This window comes from Bidens hawaiensis, unplaced genomic scaffold (assembly GCF_021521415.1).
Source record: "Bidens hawaiensis isolate Kalapana, Puna unplaced genomic scaffold, B.hawaiensis_p1.1 tig00008604_1, whole genome shotgun sequence".
In the NCBI taxonomy this organism is placed as follows: Eukaryota; Viridiplantae; Streptophyta; class Magnoliopsida; order Asterales; family Asteraceae; genus Bidens; species Bidens hawaiensis.
The window spans coordinates 451,944-474,302 of record NW_027491621.1 but is presented as its reverse complement, the minus strand read 5'-3'; the positions used below and the strand labels follow the sequence as shown (position 1 = coordinate 474,302).

At 35.0% G+C, this 22,359-nt stretch overlaps 1 protein-coding gene across 1 annotated transcript; it reads left to right on the top strand.

Moving 5' to 3' along the window:
* The first annotated feature begins 223 nt into the window (after positions 1-223).
* LOC143529622 (tryptophan aminotransferase-related protein 4-like) lies at positions 224-3,065 on the top strand. The gene is made up of 5 exons (XM_077025378.1): positions 224-591; positions 1,428-1,722; positions 1,796-2,070; positions 2,152-2,438; positions 2,653-3,065. The coding sequence occupies exons 1-5, from the start codon at positions 227-229 to the stop codon at positions 2,916-2,918; spliced, it is 1,488 nt and encodes a 495-aa protein (XP_076881493.1). The 5' UTR covers positions 224-226; the 3' UTR covers positions 2,919-3,065.
* The last annotated feature ends 19,294 nt before the right edge of the window (positions 3,066-22,359 follow it).

The following is a 22,359-nucleotide window of genomic DNA, read 5'->3' as shown; positions in this document are numbered from 1 at the left end:
TATCCAGGCCACTTCATCCGATAATTTATTAAATTACATTCAATTACATTTAATATAATGACACATAGGGAATCATTCAGTATAATAGCAAAAAAACGTAAAATTGGCTAAGAGAGATGGTTTTGTCTTTAGCCATATAGTATTTAATTTTCTAATATTCACACGTTTTTCACATAAGAAGATAACAAGTCACCTAAGCCAGTTCTGCTTACTATAAATAGAGGCAATGTTTCCTCATTTCATAGTGCATCTCAAGCAGGAAATACCTAACTGCAGCACTATGAGCAAATCCAAGAACTATGGTTTCTTGATTTCTATAGCAGTCAATATATTATTAATTAGTATAGGTATATATCTGTATGCAGGTGGAGGTCGATGGGCAGAGAAGAATCTGCAGATTGGTCACCTGCAGTCAACGCCGCCGCTTGGATGGAGCTCGAAGGCTGCGTTGGAGGCGGAGATAGTTGCAGCAATGCCATGCTCCGGCCATGGTAGAGCTTATGTTGACGGTTCGGGTTGCGAGTGCAATGGCTGTTATGTCGGCGATGATTGCTCAATACTAAATGTTACTTGTCCTGCAGATGCTCATGGGTGATTTCCTGTTCACTTTAGAACCATTGACTTCCTGCTATTTCAGATCAAAATTGATCTAGGGTTTTTTCGGGTGGACTTTTTTTTTTACCATGCACATTGAAAAATACATGTTTATTTTTTTAAAAGTGAAAATAGGGTTTTTTTAGCACAAGAACATATCATGACACGGATGAGATTTTTGACATAGTACGGATAAATGGGTAAGTACTGTACTGGTAATGATCGATCATCAACAGTAACCGTACTCATATTTCTTTTTAGTGATTTCGATTTGGATATTCTTCAGCATTGGTATTTTTAATGATACTGGTATACCGGTACCGACCGACCATAATTACTAAACTACTAAATATAGAGAGTATGTCACATTAGGATTAGGTTTGATAACACACGGTACCGATCTCATCCCTCCTATAATAGACCGGGAGAAAACAAAGTAAAGACGAAATCCAATTTCTATTGTTGATAGTTGGTAAAATAAATTATTGGCAGAAGAGTGATATTGGTCACCGTACCCTGCTAGTTATACTCCTTTTTACAAGGATGTGCTTATTTTCAATTTTTCGAACAACATACACACATCAGTTAAAGTGTAACCCTAAATCAACATAATGCTTACTTATTGAGAAATGAACTTGGTGTGGGATAAACGCAGATGTGAGGCCACAGTACAAGGCAAAACAAAGTAGCAAATAATACGTTATTATTTGGTTCACGCGCATGTATAAAACTTCTATTTTTTATACAGGGAATGTATAGTTAAATTGATTAAGGGAATTAAAATATGTAACATATTTTTATTCTTAAAGTTGTGACATTTGTGGATGTCGCAGGGGGGATTGTATGTACCTTGAGCCATATTGGATTGAAAATGCAGTAGACACTGCAGTCCTCATATCGGGGTGGCATCGTATGAGTTACAATTATGCTGACGGCTCTATGATATCTTCGGAGCTCGAATATTACATTCGCAAGCTACATCACATTGTCGGGAATGCAGTCACTGAAGGACGACGCTTAGTCTTCGGTGTCGGGTCAGCTCAACTTCTAAGTGGAGCAGTTTATGCTCTTTCCTCTAAAGAAGCATCTATACCATCAAACGTCCTCGCTACCGCACCGTACTATTGGGTAACTAGTTTAAATAAATATACATATTCAATTTTTTTGATATTTTTTAATTTTTGTTTTTGTCGATCTATAGTTGTTCAGGGATCAAACCTCGTTCTTCGACGCCAAGAATTTTACCTTTAAAGGGAACACAAGCGCATGGCATTCAAACAACACGAATTTGGTTGAATTTGTAACATCACCAAACAATCCTGATGGTGGGTTAAAGGAATCGGTTTTTCATAAGAAGAAGGTAAATGATCATGTCTTTTACTGGCCACAATTTAGTCCTATTCCGAAGGCTGCAGATGAAGATATCATGATTTTTAGCCTTTCTAAACTCACGGGTCATGCTGGTTCACGATTTGGGTATGTGTTTATAGCCAGAAAAGTATACATAAAGCTTGAATAAGTACTTACACATTTTGCTTTTACATTGATTATATATAGGTGGGCAATTGTAAAAGATGATGATGTATATGACAAGTATTCAACCTTTAACTTCGTGGCTAGTATTGGGGTTTCAAAAGAAACCCAATTAAGAGCTTTGAAGATTTTGAAAGTCATTGTTAAAGGAGGTGGAACTGGAAGACCGTTTTTTGAACATGCGGATCATCTAATGAGGGATCGTTGGGAAAGATTGACTGCTGTCATCTCCAAATCTACAAGATTTTCAATCCAGGAGAGAAAACCTTTGCACTGCACTTTCTTTGACGAAACTAGGCCGCCAAATCCACGTACATTTATTTCATTTCATTTCATTTCATTTCATTTAACCTTAATGATCAATTTATTAAATATTTAAGTCGGCTAATAACGTTTAAATATTTATGCTTCTTGTATACACATGTGTAAATTATATTAAGAAACCAATAAACTAATATTTCATATGTTTCGTATATCATGAACAGAGATGCCCATACTAATTTAATAAATAATATATAATTGCAGCTTTTGCATGGTTAAAATGTAATAGAGAAGAAGATGTTGATTGTCAAGCTGTGCTACAGCAGCAAGGAAATATCAGAGGTCGTCCTGGATCCCTTTTTGATGACTCAACTAGTTATACACGGCTTTCTCTCACCTCGCCCGAAGATCAGTTTGACTTGCTTTTGAAACGAATCAAAGCGTTGGTGGATCAAGAAAATGGTTATATCGAGACTGTGAAAAGCTCTAATGGATCACCATTCTACAACAGAAAGGGATTATATATGTAGGCCTCTTGCATAATTAAGGCTTGTTGGATCTGTGTTTGCAAGATATGTTTGCAAAATGTGTGAAGTTTGGTATTAAATAAATGAATGTAATAAAATGTGAATGGATGTGTGTTGTTTGATAATAAATAAAAGTAACGTCTTTATTTCCGAGTACGTATAAAAAGTTGTTTGTTTGTGTCTTAAACGAGTGCTTTAATTGTTCAGACAACACTATTGCGGGTACTTGATTGATAAATCATAAGGGGGGCCTAAGAGAAAACCAGAAATAATTTAAGAGAGAAGTATTTGGAAAAATTTACTAACCAACAAAAGGAAAATGATAGAAGAAAAAAACAATTATTTTACAAACCAAAAAAAAAGAGAGAGAAAAAAAAACCCAGAAAAGAATAACTCATAAGGAACAAGCAAAAGAAAACAAACCTTACCAAAACTAATGGAAAGAGACGTTGGGAGGTGGGCATTACTTTACAAACCAACAAATTAAAGAAAAATAATAAATGAAGACTTCAAGTAGAAATGAATTACAGAAACTGAGTTAAACCTGGCTAGTTCACACCCAAGAAACCCGCAAGATACCCGACCGGCTAAATCACACAGACCCCTGGAGAACAACCGTGAAGCTGCCGGTACGTACAAAGTTACAAACTATTGGGCATTACCACGTCAACCTTCACATCCGAGGAGGGGCTATAGTTATGTTGTAAACTCATTTATTCTTGTGGTTGACCTCCTCTATCAGACCACTCCGATAAAGAATGATTCCAGTACGCTATGAGATAAGCCGATCAAAAGCTTCCACATGCGTGGCTACGATGCAATAGTGAATTCCGACCTTCCATTTTCGTTTAGCAGCGATGCCACTGAATTGTAATCCTATCAAGGTGGAAAGAAGCCAAATTAACCTAGTCCCCTAGCCCTAGGACCACTCTTTGGAAATCAAAATATTGCTTGGCTTGATATATCCATCTTGTAGAATCATCACCACTAAACCCTGAAAAATGGAGTTCAAAATAGGGCTTTGGTTTGGAATTGGTGGCGAGGCACCGTCTACTTTTGATTCTTTGTGCAACACTTCAACCCGCTATTTTCGCTTGACATTTTTGTTGGCATCATCATGCGAAACTGTTTAAAAGAAACAAGGATTGTTTCATTTAGCGACTCAAATGAAACTATCTGCTTTCCTTCGTTCATGCATGCTTTCGCTCGGCATGAAATTTTGCTTGGCCTTGTACTTTTGCTTGATCATGTTGTACGTATTTTCTTTTGATATGCATCTGTCTCAATTTATGACCTTACAATCTCCTCTAGGCCGACGCTACAAAACCTTTAAGATCTTCGGCATCCGGATATGAGGCTCTATTGATCTCCACCTTTTTATTGCATCCTCTAGCCTTTAAACTTTAGATAGTTAATATGTTTCGAAAGAATAATCTACCTTGATAGAAAGATCAATCACAAATATTTTAAAATCATAAAAACCTAAACATAATAAACAAACATATTTTTGTAATTTTTTTATTTTCTAATTTTAGTAATTTTTTTTAAAAGATTTTATATGAGATCATACAAGCCTAATACAACACGCAAATTAATAGATAATGTGAATAAAATTTGTCTACGTTTAACCCGTGCACAATTGTTTCTATGAATTATTTGTGATAGTTAACACAATTTTAATATAGTTAAATGGACCCCCACGCATAAATTATAGCAACTGGTCTCAAAATTTTACAAGGAAGCTTTTCCAACCACATGCTTTCAAAATCGATCGTGTACCATGGACACGTTGACCTCTTTTAGTCTTTAATAAACAACCACATGCTTTCAAAATCATCGTGTTTGGAGAATCAGCACGTGTTCATTCCATTTGCCTTCGACACTTTTGGATCCCTAGCTCCTTGGAGCGGGTGCAGAAGGTGGTCCACAGTGACTCACAGAGCCCGAGGAACCAAGGATTTATATTTAGTAGAATAGGCTTTGCGATTCAAAAGGGGATAGCGGCGCAGCTTGTTGCTCACTTACCCATTATCCAGATGTAGTTCGGTTTGTGTTATATATAAAAGGGTCAATTCATTCATTTGTTTTTTTTTTTAAATTATCAAGATTTTAAATTTATAAAAATAATAATTACTTAAACTAAACATACAAAATCGGGCAGGAAACTTCTTCATGTATAGTATAGCTTATGTAGAAACCAATCTCTTATCTAAGAACACGACTTTTCTTACTTAACTTAGTTATTTTCTGATCAGTTTTAATTGATAAAAAGGGGTTACTATAATACTATAGTATATTAGCAAATTTACAAACAAGACTTACTTCATGATTAAATTCTTTCACTTAATAATAAATTAATTACACTTAGTTTAATTGGTGCGAGAAACTTTGGTAATGACCCCTTTAGAGTTAGGTGTTGAAAAGGAAATGTATAAGGGGTGATATTTTGACAACCGGATGGGTCACTAACATGCTTACACAAAGTTAGAGTCCCCATCCAGGTGTCTTCGGACAACTGGCCATGGGATGGTATTCTCTTGATTAACTTGGCCTTCTTTCAGGTGCCATAGTTGTACAGTTCTTTGAGAAGAATAATGTATTGTTGCACGCAAATCCTAAACCATCGCAGAACTGCTCGTTCAAATTCATGTTTCCTTATTTATTTCTTAGATTAGATGGAGAGGGCACTTTTCAGGGGTACCACTCTGTCCGTCAGTTTCACCTTAACGTATCGAGGTTTGGAATATTAATTAATCCTATAATTAATTAACGACATTGCCTCGGTGAAACTGGTTAAGTCATATCTTTCCTTTTTTATTCTTATATAACATCTCCAAGTCATGTTTTGCAACACATCGTAGCCAGTTCATTAGTCCCCTTATTGAGCGAACCTTGACTTATTGATGTTACGGAACAGACATACATTATTTAGTGATAAGTTAAATACTTTTAGTCTTTTGGTTTTTCCAGTTTTATTTAACTTAATAAATTAACCCTTATCCCCAATTGAATCAGATTGTAGACCATAAACCTTCCTAAGGATCTGAATATAGCCCGTAAGCCTCTTTCACCGGTTATGGCACACTACCCGATGTGTGTCACTCAAATATAGTTGTGTGTCATATTCTTTGTCGAGTCTAGTTTTCAGAAGCTCACGACAAGATTCGGCAAAGTCCTGGAAGCCTCTTCTAAGATCTGACTAACTACCCACAGACAGACTTAAGTCCCAAACTCAGTTTTATTAGAGTTAAAGTATGTTATTGATTTGTTAAATTGATTTTTAATTTTATTAAGTTAACCAAGATTAGATATGCATGTTCACAAAATTAAGTAGGAATTAGTAAAGAAATAAACACATCAAACTATTGAATATAAAATACTTAATATTAAACAAAGTTCAACAAATCCTAAGTAAAAAATGAAGATACTAGATGGATACAACCATTTGAAGATAATCAACACCCCACTCTTAAGTGTTTTGCAACCTCCATACCGACCTTCTTCTTCTATGGATGAAAGATAAATAAGCTAAGCTACAGTGCCATTTATTTAAGTAGTATGAGGGTTAGGTCGGCACAGGGGCCTTCCCAAGGAACTCGAGAGAGAGCAACGAATATTAGAGAATCACACTTTGGTTTCTGGATGGCACAATTTTTTAAGACAAGTTTGGGACCTATTTATAGGGCCCCTGGTGGTAGTGGTGAACGATCGTGCATGGTGTATGTCCTTTATGTCTAGCACACTTCCCAAAAAAAATCTTCAGTATGTGTCCATTTTCTCTTATCTGGTAATCAGGCACACCCGTGCCTAGGGAGGCATGCCGATGTTTGTCCTTCTGGTGGCATGTGTCGTAACCGTTTGTCCCTCTTGTCCGTCTTGTCATCTTCTAAGTTTTTTCTTGTTCCAAGCAAGCCTTTGCTTGGCAAAGGACGGTCGTGCTCGTCTTCTAGGTGAATTTTAAGTTAAACCTTTGTTGAGTTGACATTTTAGGGAAGCAAGCCCGTTCTTATTCACCTTAAATCCTTAAAATTTCCAAGCGTTCATGTTTTATGCATGTTTTTCACTTTTTTTCCATATTTAATGGTTAAAAAGTTGTATTTAGCAGTTAAGAACGATTTAAATAGTGTTTTGCCTTTAATAATGGATACAAGTGTGTAAGTGTTATTATAAATTTAACATGTATAATTGATGGCACATCAAATAACCCGTTTAGTCTTTTGGTTTTTCAAGAGCGGGTTTCATGAGGTTTTTCTCTGAGTTTTCTAACCAAAGCCTTGTCATTGGCCTCTTTTTCCCTTTTCAACATTTCTTTCAACTGATCCTTTAGCAGCTTTGTTAGTTGATTCATCAGATTTCTTCCCTATTGTTGTCACATCCCGACTTACAGCCTAGGCGTGTGACCAACAGTTGGTACCGGTTTTGTAAATGTATCAGAGTTTAGCGAAAGTCTTTAAAAATTATATTTTGAAATAAAGCTTTATTTATATTAAAATATTAATATATCTTTTATTAGAGTTTGTTTTTAGTAGAAGACTTTAAAAATATTTATTGTAAAATATTTATATACTTTTAAAAGCATTATTAATAAAATATAATTTCTTTTGTTTAAAAAAATTAACTTCTCGGGTAATAAATACTCAAGTATTTGTTTTATAAATCTTTGTTTAATTCCTGTTGTTTTAATAATTTAAAACAATGAGTCATCTCTACCTTGCGAACATCCACTTCATGAATGACTCCAATTCTTGATATTGTAATTTCCTGAAGTGATAGAAAATACGTCAGCGATATGCTGGTGAATACGCTGACGCCAAAAATATTTTCTTTTACTTTATTACCCCTCGAGGGTTACGCAAGCCTCGACACATCTTGGCTTAGGAATAACAAAGTTAAAAACAACATCATTATAAACTCGAGTCTCTACACTAGGTCACCCCAGCAAACACCGCATCGTTCGACTTAGTTAAGTACCCGTATGTATACACATGGTCATTACTCCCCGCATGCGAGCGTGACTATGACCAAGCGTGGTGCGATGTGCCCACCGCGTTATTATCACATATGTAAGGATACAGACAAACGTATACCACGTCCTGAGGGCTAAGCTTATACTCTTATTTACAATGTTTTTAGAGATACTTAATCTCACGTAAAGTTTTTCATAAAACATGTTTGATTCATTCGAAAACAAGTTTGTAAAAGTTGGGGCGTATTCACCTTTTCGATTTGAATCGGCTTCAATACACCGTCCGAGGGTCTTTCCCGTTGCTACCTCGCACCTATAGTACGAGTATAGCCTTTTCTTTTGGATCAGCTTCAATACACTGTCCGAGGGTCTTTCCCTCTTATTTGCTATCTCGCACCTATAGTACGAGTATAACTTTTTGTTAGTCGAATATACAATCCGGCTTAAGACCTCTAGTCTCTTTTGTAAAATCTTTACCTCGATTTTAATTTCTTTATGAACCTTTAGTTCAAAACATCTTTTCTTTATTTTTAAACATTTAGTTTAAAATATTATTTCTTTCCTTCCTTTTTCAAGTTAAAACTCTTTCTTTTTAACTTATTTTTTTCACAAGATAAACTCTAGTTTAACTTATTTTCTTTTTTTTAAACTCTATGTTTCTTCTTCATTAAGAAACATATATTTTTCTTTTACTTATTATTTAAGAATAATAAACTTAAATAATATTATCAACTATAAATATGTTTGAACATATAGTCCAAATCATATATCTCCTATCTTTAGCTCGATATGTTTTCCTTTCTAATATATACGTTTCCAAAACGTATACTTATATATATATATATTATTTATATAAATAATATAAACAATATATATATTTTTATTTACTTAATATATCTTTATATAATGTCTTTATCTTTATTTAATAAAGATTATATTATTTTATTTGTTTCTTCATTATTTCTCTCTTTATTATAACAATCATATATTATCTTTATCTTTATAATTTCTTTGCTTTATTTTATTTTTGAGGTAATGACTATACCCTTGACTAGGGTCTAAGCTTTTATTATTGTATTAATATTTTATTTGGGCATTATGACTACCTTGTTTGGCTTATTAATTTCTAAACTCACGGGGCAGCACTTCGACGTTGGCACGTATATCGAGAATCTTGATCAGCACCTCCTTAGCAGGCAAATCGAGGCACACCGGTCTTCAAGTCTTGTCGGCACGCACTTCGAGGCAAGTTGTCGGGTCGTCTCGGGTCAGTACGTACTTCGAGGCGGAACGCCGGGTCGTCTCAGGCCAGCACGTACTTCAAGGCGGAACGTCGGGTCGTTTCGGATGGAACGTCGGGCTGTCTCGGGTCGGCACGTACTTCGAGGTGGAACGTCGGGTCGTACCGGGTCGGCACGTACTTCGAGGTGGAGCGTCATGTCGTACCGGGACGACATGTACTTCGAGGTATAATGTCGGAGTTTTATGGTCACGAAAAACGAGGTGGTCGGTACACGTTTATCAAGGTATTTTTAGAGACATGTTGGAGAAAGAAAGAGTGTGAAAATTGGTGTGAAAAATGAGAAACCATAACTTGCTATTTATAGACAATTTCTGGAGACCCATCGCGATACTCGATGGGCCTAGACATAGCCATCGCGTATCGCGACGTAGCTATGATGAGTAACGCCGTAGGCTAGCCACGTGGTGAAGGCGGTGCCACGTGGTGACACCTGGCGGACTTTATGCCACATGGTGACACGTGGCAGGACACGTGTCACCTTGTCGTGACTTTATGCCACATGGTGACACGTGGCAGGACACGTGTCACCTTGTCGTGACTTTATGCCACATGGTGACAAGTGGCAGGACACGTGTCACCTTGTCGTGACTTTATGCCACATGGTGACACGTGGCAGGACACGTGTCACCATGTCGTGACTTTATGCCACATGGTGACATGTGGCAGGACACGTGTCACCTTGTCGTGACTTTATGCCACATGGTGACACGTGGCAGGACACGTGTCACTGTGTTAGACCTCGTCATCGCGATACGCGATGACGTTTGGTCTACGGCCGTCGCGTATCGCGATCAGGCCTGGTGACAAATTTTCATTTTTGATTTTTAAGTTTAAAATTTTGTCATTTTTGGTCCATTTTATCTTGTTAAAATTTTGTCATTTTTTGGTCCATTATTTTCGTGATGTTACATCCTCCCCACCTTGAAATAAATCTCGTCCTCGAGATTGCTTCTTTCTAAAACGAGTGGGGGTATTTCTTTTTCACTTCGGATTCGAGTTTCCAAGCATACTCGGGGCCTCTTCGTGAGTCCCACTTTACTTTCATAATCTTCAATGTTAGTCTTTTTTACTTTCTTTGTTTTCGAATCTTTGATTTCAGATTGGTTGTTCTAAATATTAAATTTTTATTTATTTCTATATTTTTTAAAATGTATCGATAAAGATTCATTGGCTAGACATTTATATAGATTAGAGCCATGGAATACATTGTGTATCCTTTTCGTTTCTTCGATTAATTACAGGCGATATGCAATAGTACCGATTCGCTCGAGTATCTCAAGTGAGTTAAGTTTTCTTTTCTTACCGAAGAGAATAATGTCTTTCTAAGGCAAAAGTTTAATTAACACCTTATCGCATATATTATATTTTAATGGTTTATGATGGACGTATAGCTCTTTTGGCGATCTTACGCCACTTGAATCGTTCATAGATTTGTAATACTTTATTCGTCGTTTTCGTGGACTACTTCGGGTCTAGACATTCGGTTATCTCTCGTTTAGACCAATACACGGATGTTTGGCATTTATATTCGTATAATGTCTCATAAGGTGCGGCTCGAATGTTTGTAATTATTATTCAAGAATTCTATTAGGGAAAATAATTATCCAACTTCCACTTAAATCTTTTATACTTGCGCGGTGCATAACCTCATATGTTTGGATTATTCTTTTCACTTTGCCCATCTATTTGGGGATGATAGATCATGTTAAAGTTCAATCGAGTTCTTAACGTTTGTTGGAAAGTATTCCTTAAATGGGATGTAATTAAACTGTGGAGATAATGAATAGTGGCACATCGTGTAGAGACACGATTTGTTCACATAATTTCATGCTAATCTATCCATCGAGTACGAATCTTTTATTGAAAGAAAGATGGGTAAATTTTGTTAGTCTATCAACAATAACCTTTCTTGTTAGGGATTCTTGGAAAGTTTCGTAATACAGTTCATAATTATCTTTACTCATTTCTTAATGGGGAGTTTGGGTTGTTTAAAGTAATCCAAAGGTTTCTTGTGCTTGGTTTTGATTTGTAAATGAATTTGATTTTTCATTACATACGAAGTGATATCTTGTTCGTGTTATTCTATTAATAATTCGATCTATGGTTTGTGGTATGTTTTATTGATGTATTTTTCGTTCGGTTTTTATAAACATATTTGGCTACCATTATAATTTCGGAGGTTGTTTGAGGTACATGAAATTTTACTATCCTTTTTGTCCCTTTCATAGCCCAGATATGTATTTCTTCATTTTGTCAAACTCTAAATCATCTAATTGCGGAGTTACTTGACAATATTCTAAGAATTTAGCATTGTATTCTTTGAGATTGTTATTAACGACCTTATGATCCCATGGCAGGATTTGATCTTGTTTGATTGTATTAACTGGGCAAAATTTCTGTAAAATAATATATTTAAATTCTTTCTAACTTAAATTGTACATCACTTTATTTTCTTTAACTTGAATTAATATACTCCACTACTCAAGAGCTATATCTTTGAATATTTTCGAAGAACACCAAATGGTTTATTCACTTGTGCAGGTAATATTTTTTAAGATTGATTCTTGCTCCTTAAGCCAATTCAAGGTGGATATGATATTTTCATTTCAATGGAATTTCTTAGGCTCAAAGGTTTTGTAATAATTTAAAATCATTTTTCGGTTGAAATTTAGGTTTCTTGTTACTCTTATTCCTTAATTCGTTCTTATGACTAAATTGGTTACAACTTTTCTTGTGAAGAATTAAGCTCGCTTTAAGTCCTTTTTCTTGATTTAAATTTCTTAGAGTTATTGAGCATCTTTATTATTGGAGCTTACAACTTCATTAATCATTTCACGGACCTCGTTTCTAAATTGGTCATTTATTTCTTTATTTTTAATGTTTCTCTCACTTCCAACTTCTTTTGGAAGAGTTTATATTTTCTTCTTTTGACATGCTATAATAATATCTTGTACTACGCAAGATTTTTCTACTATGAAATGGTTTGTTGCTACTAATTGAACGAATGTATAGTCTTATTTATAATTCATCTTCACTCATTCATCACGTATGAGGATCTTCATTTATATCTTTTTAGGGTATTTTTCCCGAATAAATTTTCTACTAATTGGTTTACTTGATCATGTTTCAAGTATTTTCCCTTTGCTGTTTTCAATCATTTCCTTTATTTTTGTTTGTTGTAACCCCTTTACTATTCATGTAGTAAATTTTGGGGTAAAGCTAATTCCATATTTTCTTCATTCTTTTTCTGTCGGAAGTTGCCTTGTTTTTTAGTTGAATAATAGTCGACTATTTTAAACATTATAATTTAGATGTAAAAATATTCCTATCTTATCCGTACTTGTTTTCTTATCCCTAATTCCTTTTATATATCTATCTTTTAAATTTTGATATTATTTAAACCTTTACTAAACTTATAAAATTTTGTAATAAAAATTTCTATTTATCACTTGATCAAAGCCTAGGTATAACAAAATACCTAATTCGCTAAGATCGATGGCTCTGATACCAACCTGTCACACCCCGACTTACGGCCTAGGCGTGTGACCAACAGTTGGTGTTTTGTAAAAGTATCAGAGTTTAGTGAAAGTCTTTAAAAATTATATTTTGAAATAAAGCTTTATTTATATTAAAATATTAATATATCTTTTATTAGAGTTTGTTTTTAGCGGAAGACTTTTTAAAATATTTATTGTAAAATATTTATATACTTTTGAAATCATTATTAATAAAATATAATTTCTTTTGTTTGAAAAAAAAAAGCTTCTCGGGTAATAAATACCCAGGTATTTGTTTTATAAATCTTTAATTCCTGTTGTTTTAATAATTTAAAATAATGAACCATCTCTACCTTGCGAACATCCACTTCATGAATGACTCCAATTCTTGATACTGTAATTTCCTGAAATGTTAGAAAATACATCAGCGATATGCTGGTGAATACGCCGACGCTAAAAATATTTTCTTTTACTTTATTACCCCTCGAGGGTTACGCAAGCCTCGGCCCATCTTGGCTTAGGAATAACAAAGTTAAAAACAACATCATTATAAATTCGATTCTCTACACTAGGTCACCCCAGCAAACACCGCATCGTTCGACTTAGTTAAGTACCCGTATGTATACACATGGCCATTACTCCCCGCAGGCGAGCGTGACTATAACCAAGAGTAGTGCGATGTGCCCACCGCGTTATTACCACATATGTAAGGATCCAGACAAACGTATACCACGTCCTAAGGGCTAGGCTTATACTCTTATTTACAATGTTTTTAGAGATACTTAATCTCACATAAAGTTTTTCATATAACATGTTTGATTCATTCGAAAACAAGTTTGTAAAAGTTGGGGCGTATTCACCTTTTCGATTTGAATCGGCTTCAATACACCGTCCGAGGGTCTTTCCCGTTGCTACCTCGCACCTATAGTACGAGTATAGCCTTTTCTTTTGGATCAGCTACACTGTCCAAGGGTCTTTCCCTCTTATTTGTTATCTCGCACCTATAGTACGAGTATAACTTTTTGTTAGCCGAATATACAATCCGGCTTAAGACCTCTAGTCTCTTTTGTAAAATCTTTACCTCGATTTTTAATTCCTTTATGAACCTTTAGTTCAAAACATCTTTTCTTTATTTTTAAACATTTAGTTTAAAATATTATTTCTTTCCTTCCTTTTTCAAGTTAAAACTCTTTCTTTTTAACTTATTTTTTTCACAAGATAAACTCTAGTTTAACTTGTTTTCTTTTTTTTTAAACTCTATGTTTCTTCTTCATTAAGAAACATATATTTTTCTTTTACTTATTATTTAAGAATAATAAACTTAAATAATATTATCAACTATAAATATGTTTGAACCCATAGTCCATATCATATATCTCTTATTCTTTAGCTCGATATGTTTTCCTTTCTAAAATATATGTTTCCAAAACGTATACTTATATATATATCATTTATATAGATAATATAAAATTATATTTATTTTTATTTACTTAATAAATCTTTAGATAATATCCTTATCTTTATTTAATAAAGATTATATTATTTTATTTGTTTCTTCATTATTTTTCTCTTTATTATAACAATCATATATTATCTTTATCTTTATAATTTCTTTGCTTTATTTTTTTTTTGTTTATTTTCGAGGTATTAACTATACCCTTGACTAGGGTCTAAGCCTTTATTATTTTATTAATATTTTATTTGGACATTATGCCTACCTTTTTTGGCTTATTAATTTCTAAACTCACGGGCAGCACTTCGACGTTGGCACGTATATCGAGAATCTTGATCAGCACCTCCTTGGCACGCAAATCGAGGCACACCGGTCTTCAGTCTCGTCGGAACGCATTTCGAGGCAGGTTTTTGGGTCGTCTCGGGTCAGTACGCACTTCGAGGCGGAGCGCTGGGTCGTCTCGGGTCAGCACGTACTTCAAGGCGGAATGTCGGGTCGTCTCGGGTGGAACGTCGAGTTGTCTCGGTTCGGCACGTACTTCAAGGTGGAGGGTCATGTCGTACCCGGCCGGCACGTACTTCGAGGTAGAATGTCGGGTCATACCGGGTCGGCACGTACTTTGAGGTATAATGTCGGAGTTTTATGGTCACGGAAAACGAGGTGGTCGGTACATGTTTATCGAGGTATTTTTATTGAGATGTTGGAGAGAGAAAGAGTGTGTGAAAATTGGTGTGAAAAATGAGAAGCCATAACTTGCTATTTATAGACAATTTCTAGAGACCCGTCGCGATACTCGATGGGCCTAGACATAGCCGTCGCGTATCGCAACGTAGCTATGATGAGTCACGCCGTAGGCTAGCCACGTGGTGAAAGTGGTGCCACGTGGTGACATGTGGCGGACTTTATGCCACATGGTGACACGTGGCAGGACACATGTAACCTTGTCGTGACTTTATGCCACGTGGTGACACGTGGCTGGACACGTGTCACCGTGTCAGACCTCGTCATCGCGATACGCGATGACGTTTGGTCTACGGCCGTCGCGTATCGCGATCGGGCCTGGTGACAAATTTTTCATTTTTGATTTTTAAGTTTAAAATTTTGTCATTTTTGGTCCTTTATCTTTTTGAACTTGGTATTTTTGACCCGTTATTTTTGTAATGTTACAATTGCCTTTTGAGAGGCTTCAAGAATACACTCCCCCCCTTTTTTGATCAGTAGCAGCATCAGCTTGCTCTTTAAACCATAGACCATGAGTAGCAATTCTTGTAAGCTTTGCCAGTTGATTCCATTGGTCAACCATTTGTTTACTAAGCTCATGTGTAAAGTATTTAAGGAATTTCTTAGCAATGTGGTATTTGTGTTGACATTTGTTTGTAGGATTTGGAATTCAAACGTGTGAAAGGATTTTAGGTCAACATACTCTATGGAAGAGGTGGTTATACCCTCTGGTGTGCTGGAGCCTTGAGTGGCTGGTGTCTTTGTAATGACTAACCGGTGGATGCATGTTTGGAATTCACTCCGTATGGAGGCCAACAATTGGGTGTGATATGTGTATTGTTGGGATTGAGTTTGATTCATTTTGGTGATAAGCTGCTTGAGTTGCAAGACCTAAGAACTCAAAATTTTGACTTGAGCCATCAATTCCTCAATGATTTTTGCATAACTAACTTAATAGTCTCATCTATAGACCCGGTATTAGTGTTTTACCTACATCAGCAATTTTTAAACCAGGATCAGGATTTACATCTTGAAATAGTTTAGATGCCCCTTTGTCTTGGTTCTAGGCACTTCCAACTGGTGCTGATGTTAAAACATCATCAGCTATTGCCAGGACAGGAGTCTTATTGCATAAACTACTAGCCAACTGTGAAACAATTTTTTCAACAATTGTAGTAGTTTCTCCTAATCCCGTATCCCAATCACTTGTGGTGCTAGGGACATTTTCCTCCTATAACTGTGGGTTAGTATTTCCAGTTTCATCATCAACAGTTTCTTCTGGAGTTTTTCTTTCAAGTGATGAGGTGACGAAAGGACGTCTTTCAATGATGTGAGACTTTTTGGCAAATTCTTAAGTTACCTCTTTAGTAGTAATAATATGACGATCTAATGGAGGTGAAAGAGAAGTAGCTGTGGGAGAGGGGCTTGGAGTTGGAGTGCGGATCAGCCCTTCAACTCTTTCTTGTGGTTCTCATGTATTTACAACAGTCTCCTTTTGTGAGGAGGACTAAGGAGCTAGTTTGGGTGTATGTGTGATCTGTTATGAGGAAGTAACAATAGTCAGTTTTGTTATTAGCTTTTGTGTTAACACGGGTTTTTTAGGCACCTCAACCTCCTGAACTACCTTTTTTTTTTTCTTTTGGAATTTGGTTTTTGTAGATTTCTTGGATGATTTTCTTTTACTGGTAGGTGTGGGTTTCAAAGTGCTAGGCTGAGCACTTCGATCACCTAGAGCAGTGGGCTCTATTTTTGTAATTTTTGTTGCTGAAGCATCAACAGTTTGGGCAGGTCCCTCCTCATCAAACAAGGTTAATTACTTGGAATCCTTCATTCTCACAAAGATATCATTGCTGAGACTTTAACTTCTTGTCGACGCTCCTTGGATTAAATAAGCTTTTGGTAATAGCTTCATAAGATATACCATAACAAACATTGGAAATATAAAAATTGGTTTTTCCCTTTAGAGTAGTCATTGCTTTTACTTTATTTACCAAATCACAAAATAATGATTTAGAAAAGAAATATTTTTCACTAGTAAGAATAGAGTATGCAAGATTTTGAACATTGAGTGGCTACTCATTCCAACATGTGGTTTTACACACTGAAGCAAAGTGTGAAATAAGAATTTCATTGAAGGGAGGAAAAGTTTTTGTAAAGAGTGGCTTTTTGTGTTGAAGCCAAATAACCCCTTTCAATGAACTCTGACTTCAAAGTATATGGTTCAAATTTCTGAGTATAATCATCATCATTTGACTCCAAATGTTTAGAAATGAGTGATGAAGATACGATTACCTCTGACTTACCCATCTTTAATTTAATGAACAAAAGTGTCTTTTATCAATATCATATTGGATTGAAGCATTTTTTTCAGAAGTCAATGAGTGTTTGAGGTATAAATCAGGATCAATCGTGTGAATGTTATGAAATGAACTACCAGTGATTGTGCCGATTATTGAATCATATTCAGAAAGATTTGGTTTGGTTATGAGGTACGGTTCCCAGTTATGCGGGTTCTTGAATTGAAGATTTCTAGGGTTTTGTGCCATGTTTGATGATGAAAGATGAAAGTGATTTGTGATGATAAACTGTGATCAAACGGAGTTTAATATAGGCAAAAGCTTTCTTTGGAATTAAGGAAGATGATTATGAAAGATATCCTGTGATTGGTGAAGGTTTAGGCGGTTTTAGCAAATGGGTAATTAAAAGTTATCATTAAAACTATTGTCCTATTGGCAAAACGACTAGTAAACATTAAACAGTTGTTGAAAAATGAAACAAATGTTGCTTTTCATTGATTAGTAGTTTTGAGTATAACTGACCAATCTTTTTGAAAATATTGTACTGGTTTTCATTAGTAGTTTTGATAAAACAATAGTTTTATTCCTTTTGATTTTGATACATTTGGGTCCCTTGCCCCCCTGAATCTATTACATCTTCTAAAAGAGTTCAACGGGTCATACACAGTAACTTATCGACGCCAAAGAGCTATAACTTTGTTTTCAGTATGATCGGGTTTGCCATTCAAAAGGAGTTGGTGACGCAACTTGTTGCCCACTAATCCACCTCTCTATTGTAGTCGGATCCTTTTATTTAATATATAAAGAATATTTTAGACTAAAAAATGGTTATTTATCTTAAATTTAATTAAGAAAAAACAGTCCTTTTTGAAAACCTTGATCAGTAGATTAAGGAAAACCAGTTAGTACTTTTGGAAACAGTAGTTTTCCGTACGTTGTCTTCATCAGATATGTATAAACAGTCTTTTTGGCATGCTCAAAACATATTGTTTTTATCAAAAGTCATATGCAAACAACCGTTTTGATTTTTAAAAATGATTATTCAAAATTTAGCATTCCCAATCTGGAAATCATTTTTTGAAAACTTACTGAATCAAGTGCTTTTGTAAATACATCAGCTAACTGATTTTCAGATAAAACATGCTCTTAATTGAAATCAAACCTTTTTTTCTATAGAAATCTCTTATAATATGGTGTCTGATCTTAATATGTTTGGTATTTGAATGTTGGACTGGATTTTTGATGATATTCAAAGCAGCTTTGATATCCAGTTTCAAAGGTGTGTTTAAACCTGTTATCCAATAATACAGCAATTAGTTTTATCACTAAAGTAATTGTGTTGTGCAGCTTGTAGCAACAATATACTCAGCTTGAGCAATTGAGTTTGAAACAGTGGTTTGCTTTTTTACTTTGCCAAGATACCAACGCATCTCCAATGAACTAACATCCTCCAGCTGTTGATTTTCTTGTTATTTTACAACTTGCATAATCACTCTCTACAAAACCAACAAGCTGGGTCTTTGTGCTGTATGGATACCAGATTCCCAAGGTAGATACACCTTTGAGAAATCTAAATATCCTTTTGACAACACTTAAGTGAGATATCCTTGGTTAAGCTTGATATCTTGCAAACACACATGTTGCATGCATTATATCAGGCCTAGACACAACTAGATATATTAAAGATCCAATCATGCATCTATACAAGGTTTGATCAACATACTCACCAGGAGCAGTTATGCTCATGGGTGTGGAACTTACTTTGCAATCAGTCAGTTTGAACTTTTCAAAAAGATTTTTAACATACTTTGAATGATATAGAAAAAATCTAGTTTTAGTTTGTTTGACTTGCAAGCCCAAAAGTATTATAACCCGCCCATGTTACTCATTTCAAATTAATATTTCATGAGTTATGTAAAATAATCACATAGTTTTGGATTTGTTGATCCAAATATGATGTCATCTACATAAATTCGAACTAGAAGTAAGCTTTTCCCTCTCTTTTGAGAAACAAAGTTTTATCAGTTTGTCCTATTTTAAAGTGATTTGAAATAAAAACAATGAGGAAAGTCTACCATACCAGGCTATTGGAGCTTGTTTGAGTCCATAAAATGCTTTCTTCAATATGTAGAAATAGTCTGGATTGAATGTATCTTCAAATCATGTTGGTTGTGCAACATATACCTCTTCTTAAGTTTCACCATAAAGGAAAGCTCCTTTGACATCTATTTGGTATACCTTGATGCTGAGAGTGGTTGCATATGAAAGGCACAACCAAATAGTTTCAAGTCTTGCAATAAGTGCAAAGGTTTCCTCATAGTCAATGTCTTCCTTTTGTATATAGCCTTGAACTAATAACCTAGACTTGTGTTTCCTGAAAACTCCTCTCTCATCAGTCTTGTTCCTAAATACCCAATTTGTACTAATAGGTGTTACACCTTTCGGTCTTGGGTGTAGTTCCCATACATTCATTTTAGTTAATTGCATGAGTTCCTCTTGCATATCATCTACCCAACTATTTTCTCTAAAAGAGATCTGATACTTAGTTGGCTCAAGTTAAGATAGAAAACCAGCAAAAACGCAGACATTCACTTGTTGACTTCTTGTGAGAACACCATGTTGAATGAAGCCAATTATCTGTTCTTGAGGATGGGTTGGATGAAACACATAAGGAATAATGCCTCTTATGGTGTTTAAGGAAGTTGTTGGCGAAACTACTGATGGGAACCAGTTGTTAATGTTGGAGGCATTGGAAGTAAACAACATTTCTGATAAACAACTAATGGACCAACAACATTTTCATGTAGAGATTCATTTTGAATATCAATTGTTTAAGCATCAATAGTTACACTACCAATATATCCTTGATTAGAAGATTGAGCATGATCAGTACTTTGAATGAAATTGTTGTTGTTCTCTATATCTTATTCTTCAAATATGTATAGCCTGTCAGAATGAATACCTGTATTGGTATTAGTTGATTGATTAGTTTACTATAAGATATCAAGATTAACCAAATCAGTAGGATCAATAGGAATTTTTAAATCAGACATTTTATTAAATTTTGCCTTTAATGTTTCCTCTATAACCTTTGTTCTAGAGTTAAAAACTCTATAGGATTTAAAGTAGAGGAATATCGTAGAAAATAACCATAATCAACCTTGGCTGCAAATTTTGAAATTGAATTTTTCAGATTTAAAATGAAACATGGGCAACCGACTTTGAAAAACCAGATTAGTGGGTTGATCTTGTAAAGAATTTCATAGCATGTTTTCTCATGTGTTTGATTTATTAAAATCTTGTTCTGGACATATCATGTAGTTTTAACTGCCTCTGCCTAGAAATATAAAGTTAAACCTGAATCAGCTAGCATTGATCCAGCAGCTTCAATGAGTGTCGGATGTGCTAAAAGAGGTCTATAAAAACTTAACCTAACTTAGACACTCTAGTATTAAATTTATAAACCTAGACTCTCCTAATGCTAGACCACTAGACATGTAAGTGTACCTACGACAGGAATAAAACCTAATGAAGTACGGATATCAAACCCAAAGAACACTATCGACACCTAAACTAGACTATGACGAGAACTTAATGATTTAACCGGTTAAACGATTCACTAATTAGACTAAAAACTGACACTGACACTTACATACTTCAACGCGATGATCTAAACGAACTTAAAGATGGGAGAATCACTACCTAGGTTTAGAATCATACTTGTAAATCTTGGATCTCTCTTGGCTATGGAAACTATGATTGAACTAGGATCTTAAAATATGACACCCTTAGAGAACCTAGTGGATCCCTGATCATTCTATAGGTGTGACCTAAAAAAGAAACCCTAAGGGGCATGTAAACTTACCAATTGACGAATTAGCTCTCAGTCTATCCAACAACACTAAAGTACCTAAAAAGATAGATTACAGGTCAGTCTCACTATCTAAATACACCTTAAAGTGCGAGGGGTAACCTAAGAAGAATCTATAAGACATGAAATTACAATGAAACTAGGGAATTCTAAGGAAACCTTCTGTCAGGGTGTCAGAAACCTAAACTCCAAATCCCAAAGAAAACCCAACTATCTATCACCTCTCAGCTATCTGGATATGTAGAATATAAAGGTGTAACAAATCACCAACCAACGTTCCTACGGATTACAACGTCTAGCAAAACCACAAAATAATAAAAAACACACAGTAAGTGACCTAAACATGCATATATAACTTAAAAACATTCAACAAGACACGTGCGGAACAAAGATCAATAATAAATCAAAACAAGATACGCAAACACTTTAAATCAATTTTAAAAATATTTTTCACATAGTATTAATCCAACATTAGAAACAAAAAACCAAGATAATATCCGAAAATCACAAAGTAATCATAAAAACCTAGGTATCTAAGGGGTTTAGCCAACAACTATACTCAAGAACAAAACAATATGAATTAGTTCATACACTGAATTCCTAAAGATAATAATAAATTCAAACCGGAAACAATGATGTTTGGTTGAGTAGATCTTTCACATACACTCTATATGCTTTTGAGTGTGATGAATATCCAACAAAGAAACAATCCAAAGATTTTGATTTAAACTTGTTCAAATAATCTTTAGTGTTTAATAGGGAACATTTACAACCAAAAGGCTTGAGAAACTTGATGTAGGGTTTTCTTTTGTACAAAATCTCATAAGGAGTTTTGTCTTGTCTTTTGTTGAGAAGGACCTTGTTTTGAACATAACAAGCAGTGTTAATTGTCTCAGCCCAAAATGTCATACGCAAGTAAGCATCTGCAAGCATGGTCCTTGCAGTCTCAATTAATGTTCTATTTCTTCTTTCTGCAACTCCATTTTGTTCTGTAGTTCTAGGGGCACTGAATTGTGGGAATATTCCTTTAGCTTGACAAAATTCAGTCATGATCCCATTCTTGAACTTTGTACCATTGTCACTTCTCTAACTGATTCTCAATCCTGGTCACACAACTTTTGATCATCCTTGCACCTTCATCCTTTGATCCCAGAAAGTATACCCATGTGAATCTTGAATAATTATCTATTATCACCAAACAATACATCTTTTCGCCAATACTTGGAACACTCACAGGACCAAAGAGATCCATATGAAGCATTTCAAGTACTTGTTCAATGGAGTTTATGAGTTTTGTTTTATGAGATGATTTATGTTGCTTCCTTTTTTGACATGAA

Coding starts and splice junctions, on each gene's coding strand:
- LOC143529622 (XM_077025378.1), top strand. CDS start 227: ATGTTTCCTCATTTCATAGTGCATCTCAAGCAGGAAATACCTAACTGC. Junction 1,723..1,795: donor CTACCGCACCGTACTATTGG/GTAACTAGTTTA, acceptor GTCGATCTATAG/TTGTTCAGGGATCAAACCTC. Junction 2,439..2,652: donor AACTAGGCCGCCAAATCCAC/GTACATTTATTT, acceptor ATATAATTGCAG/CTTTTGCATGGTTAAAATGT.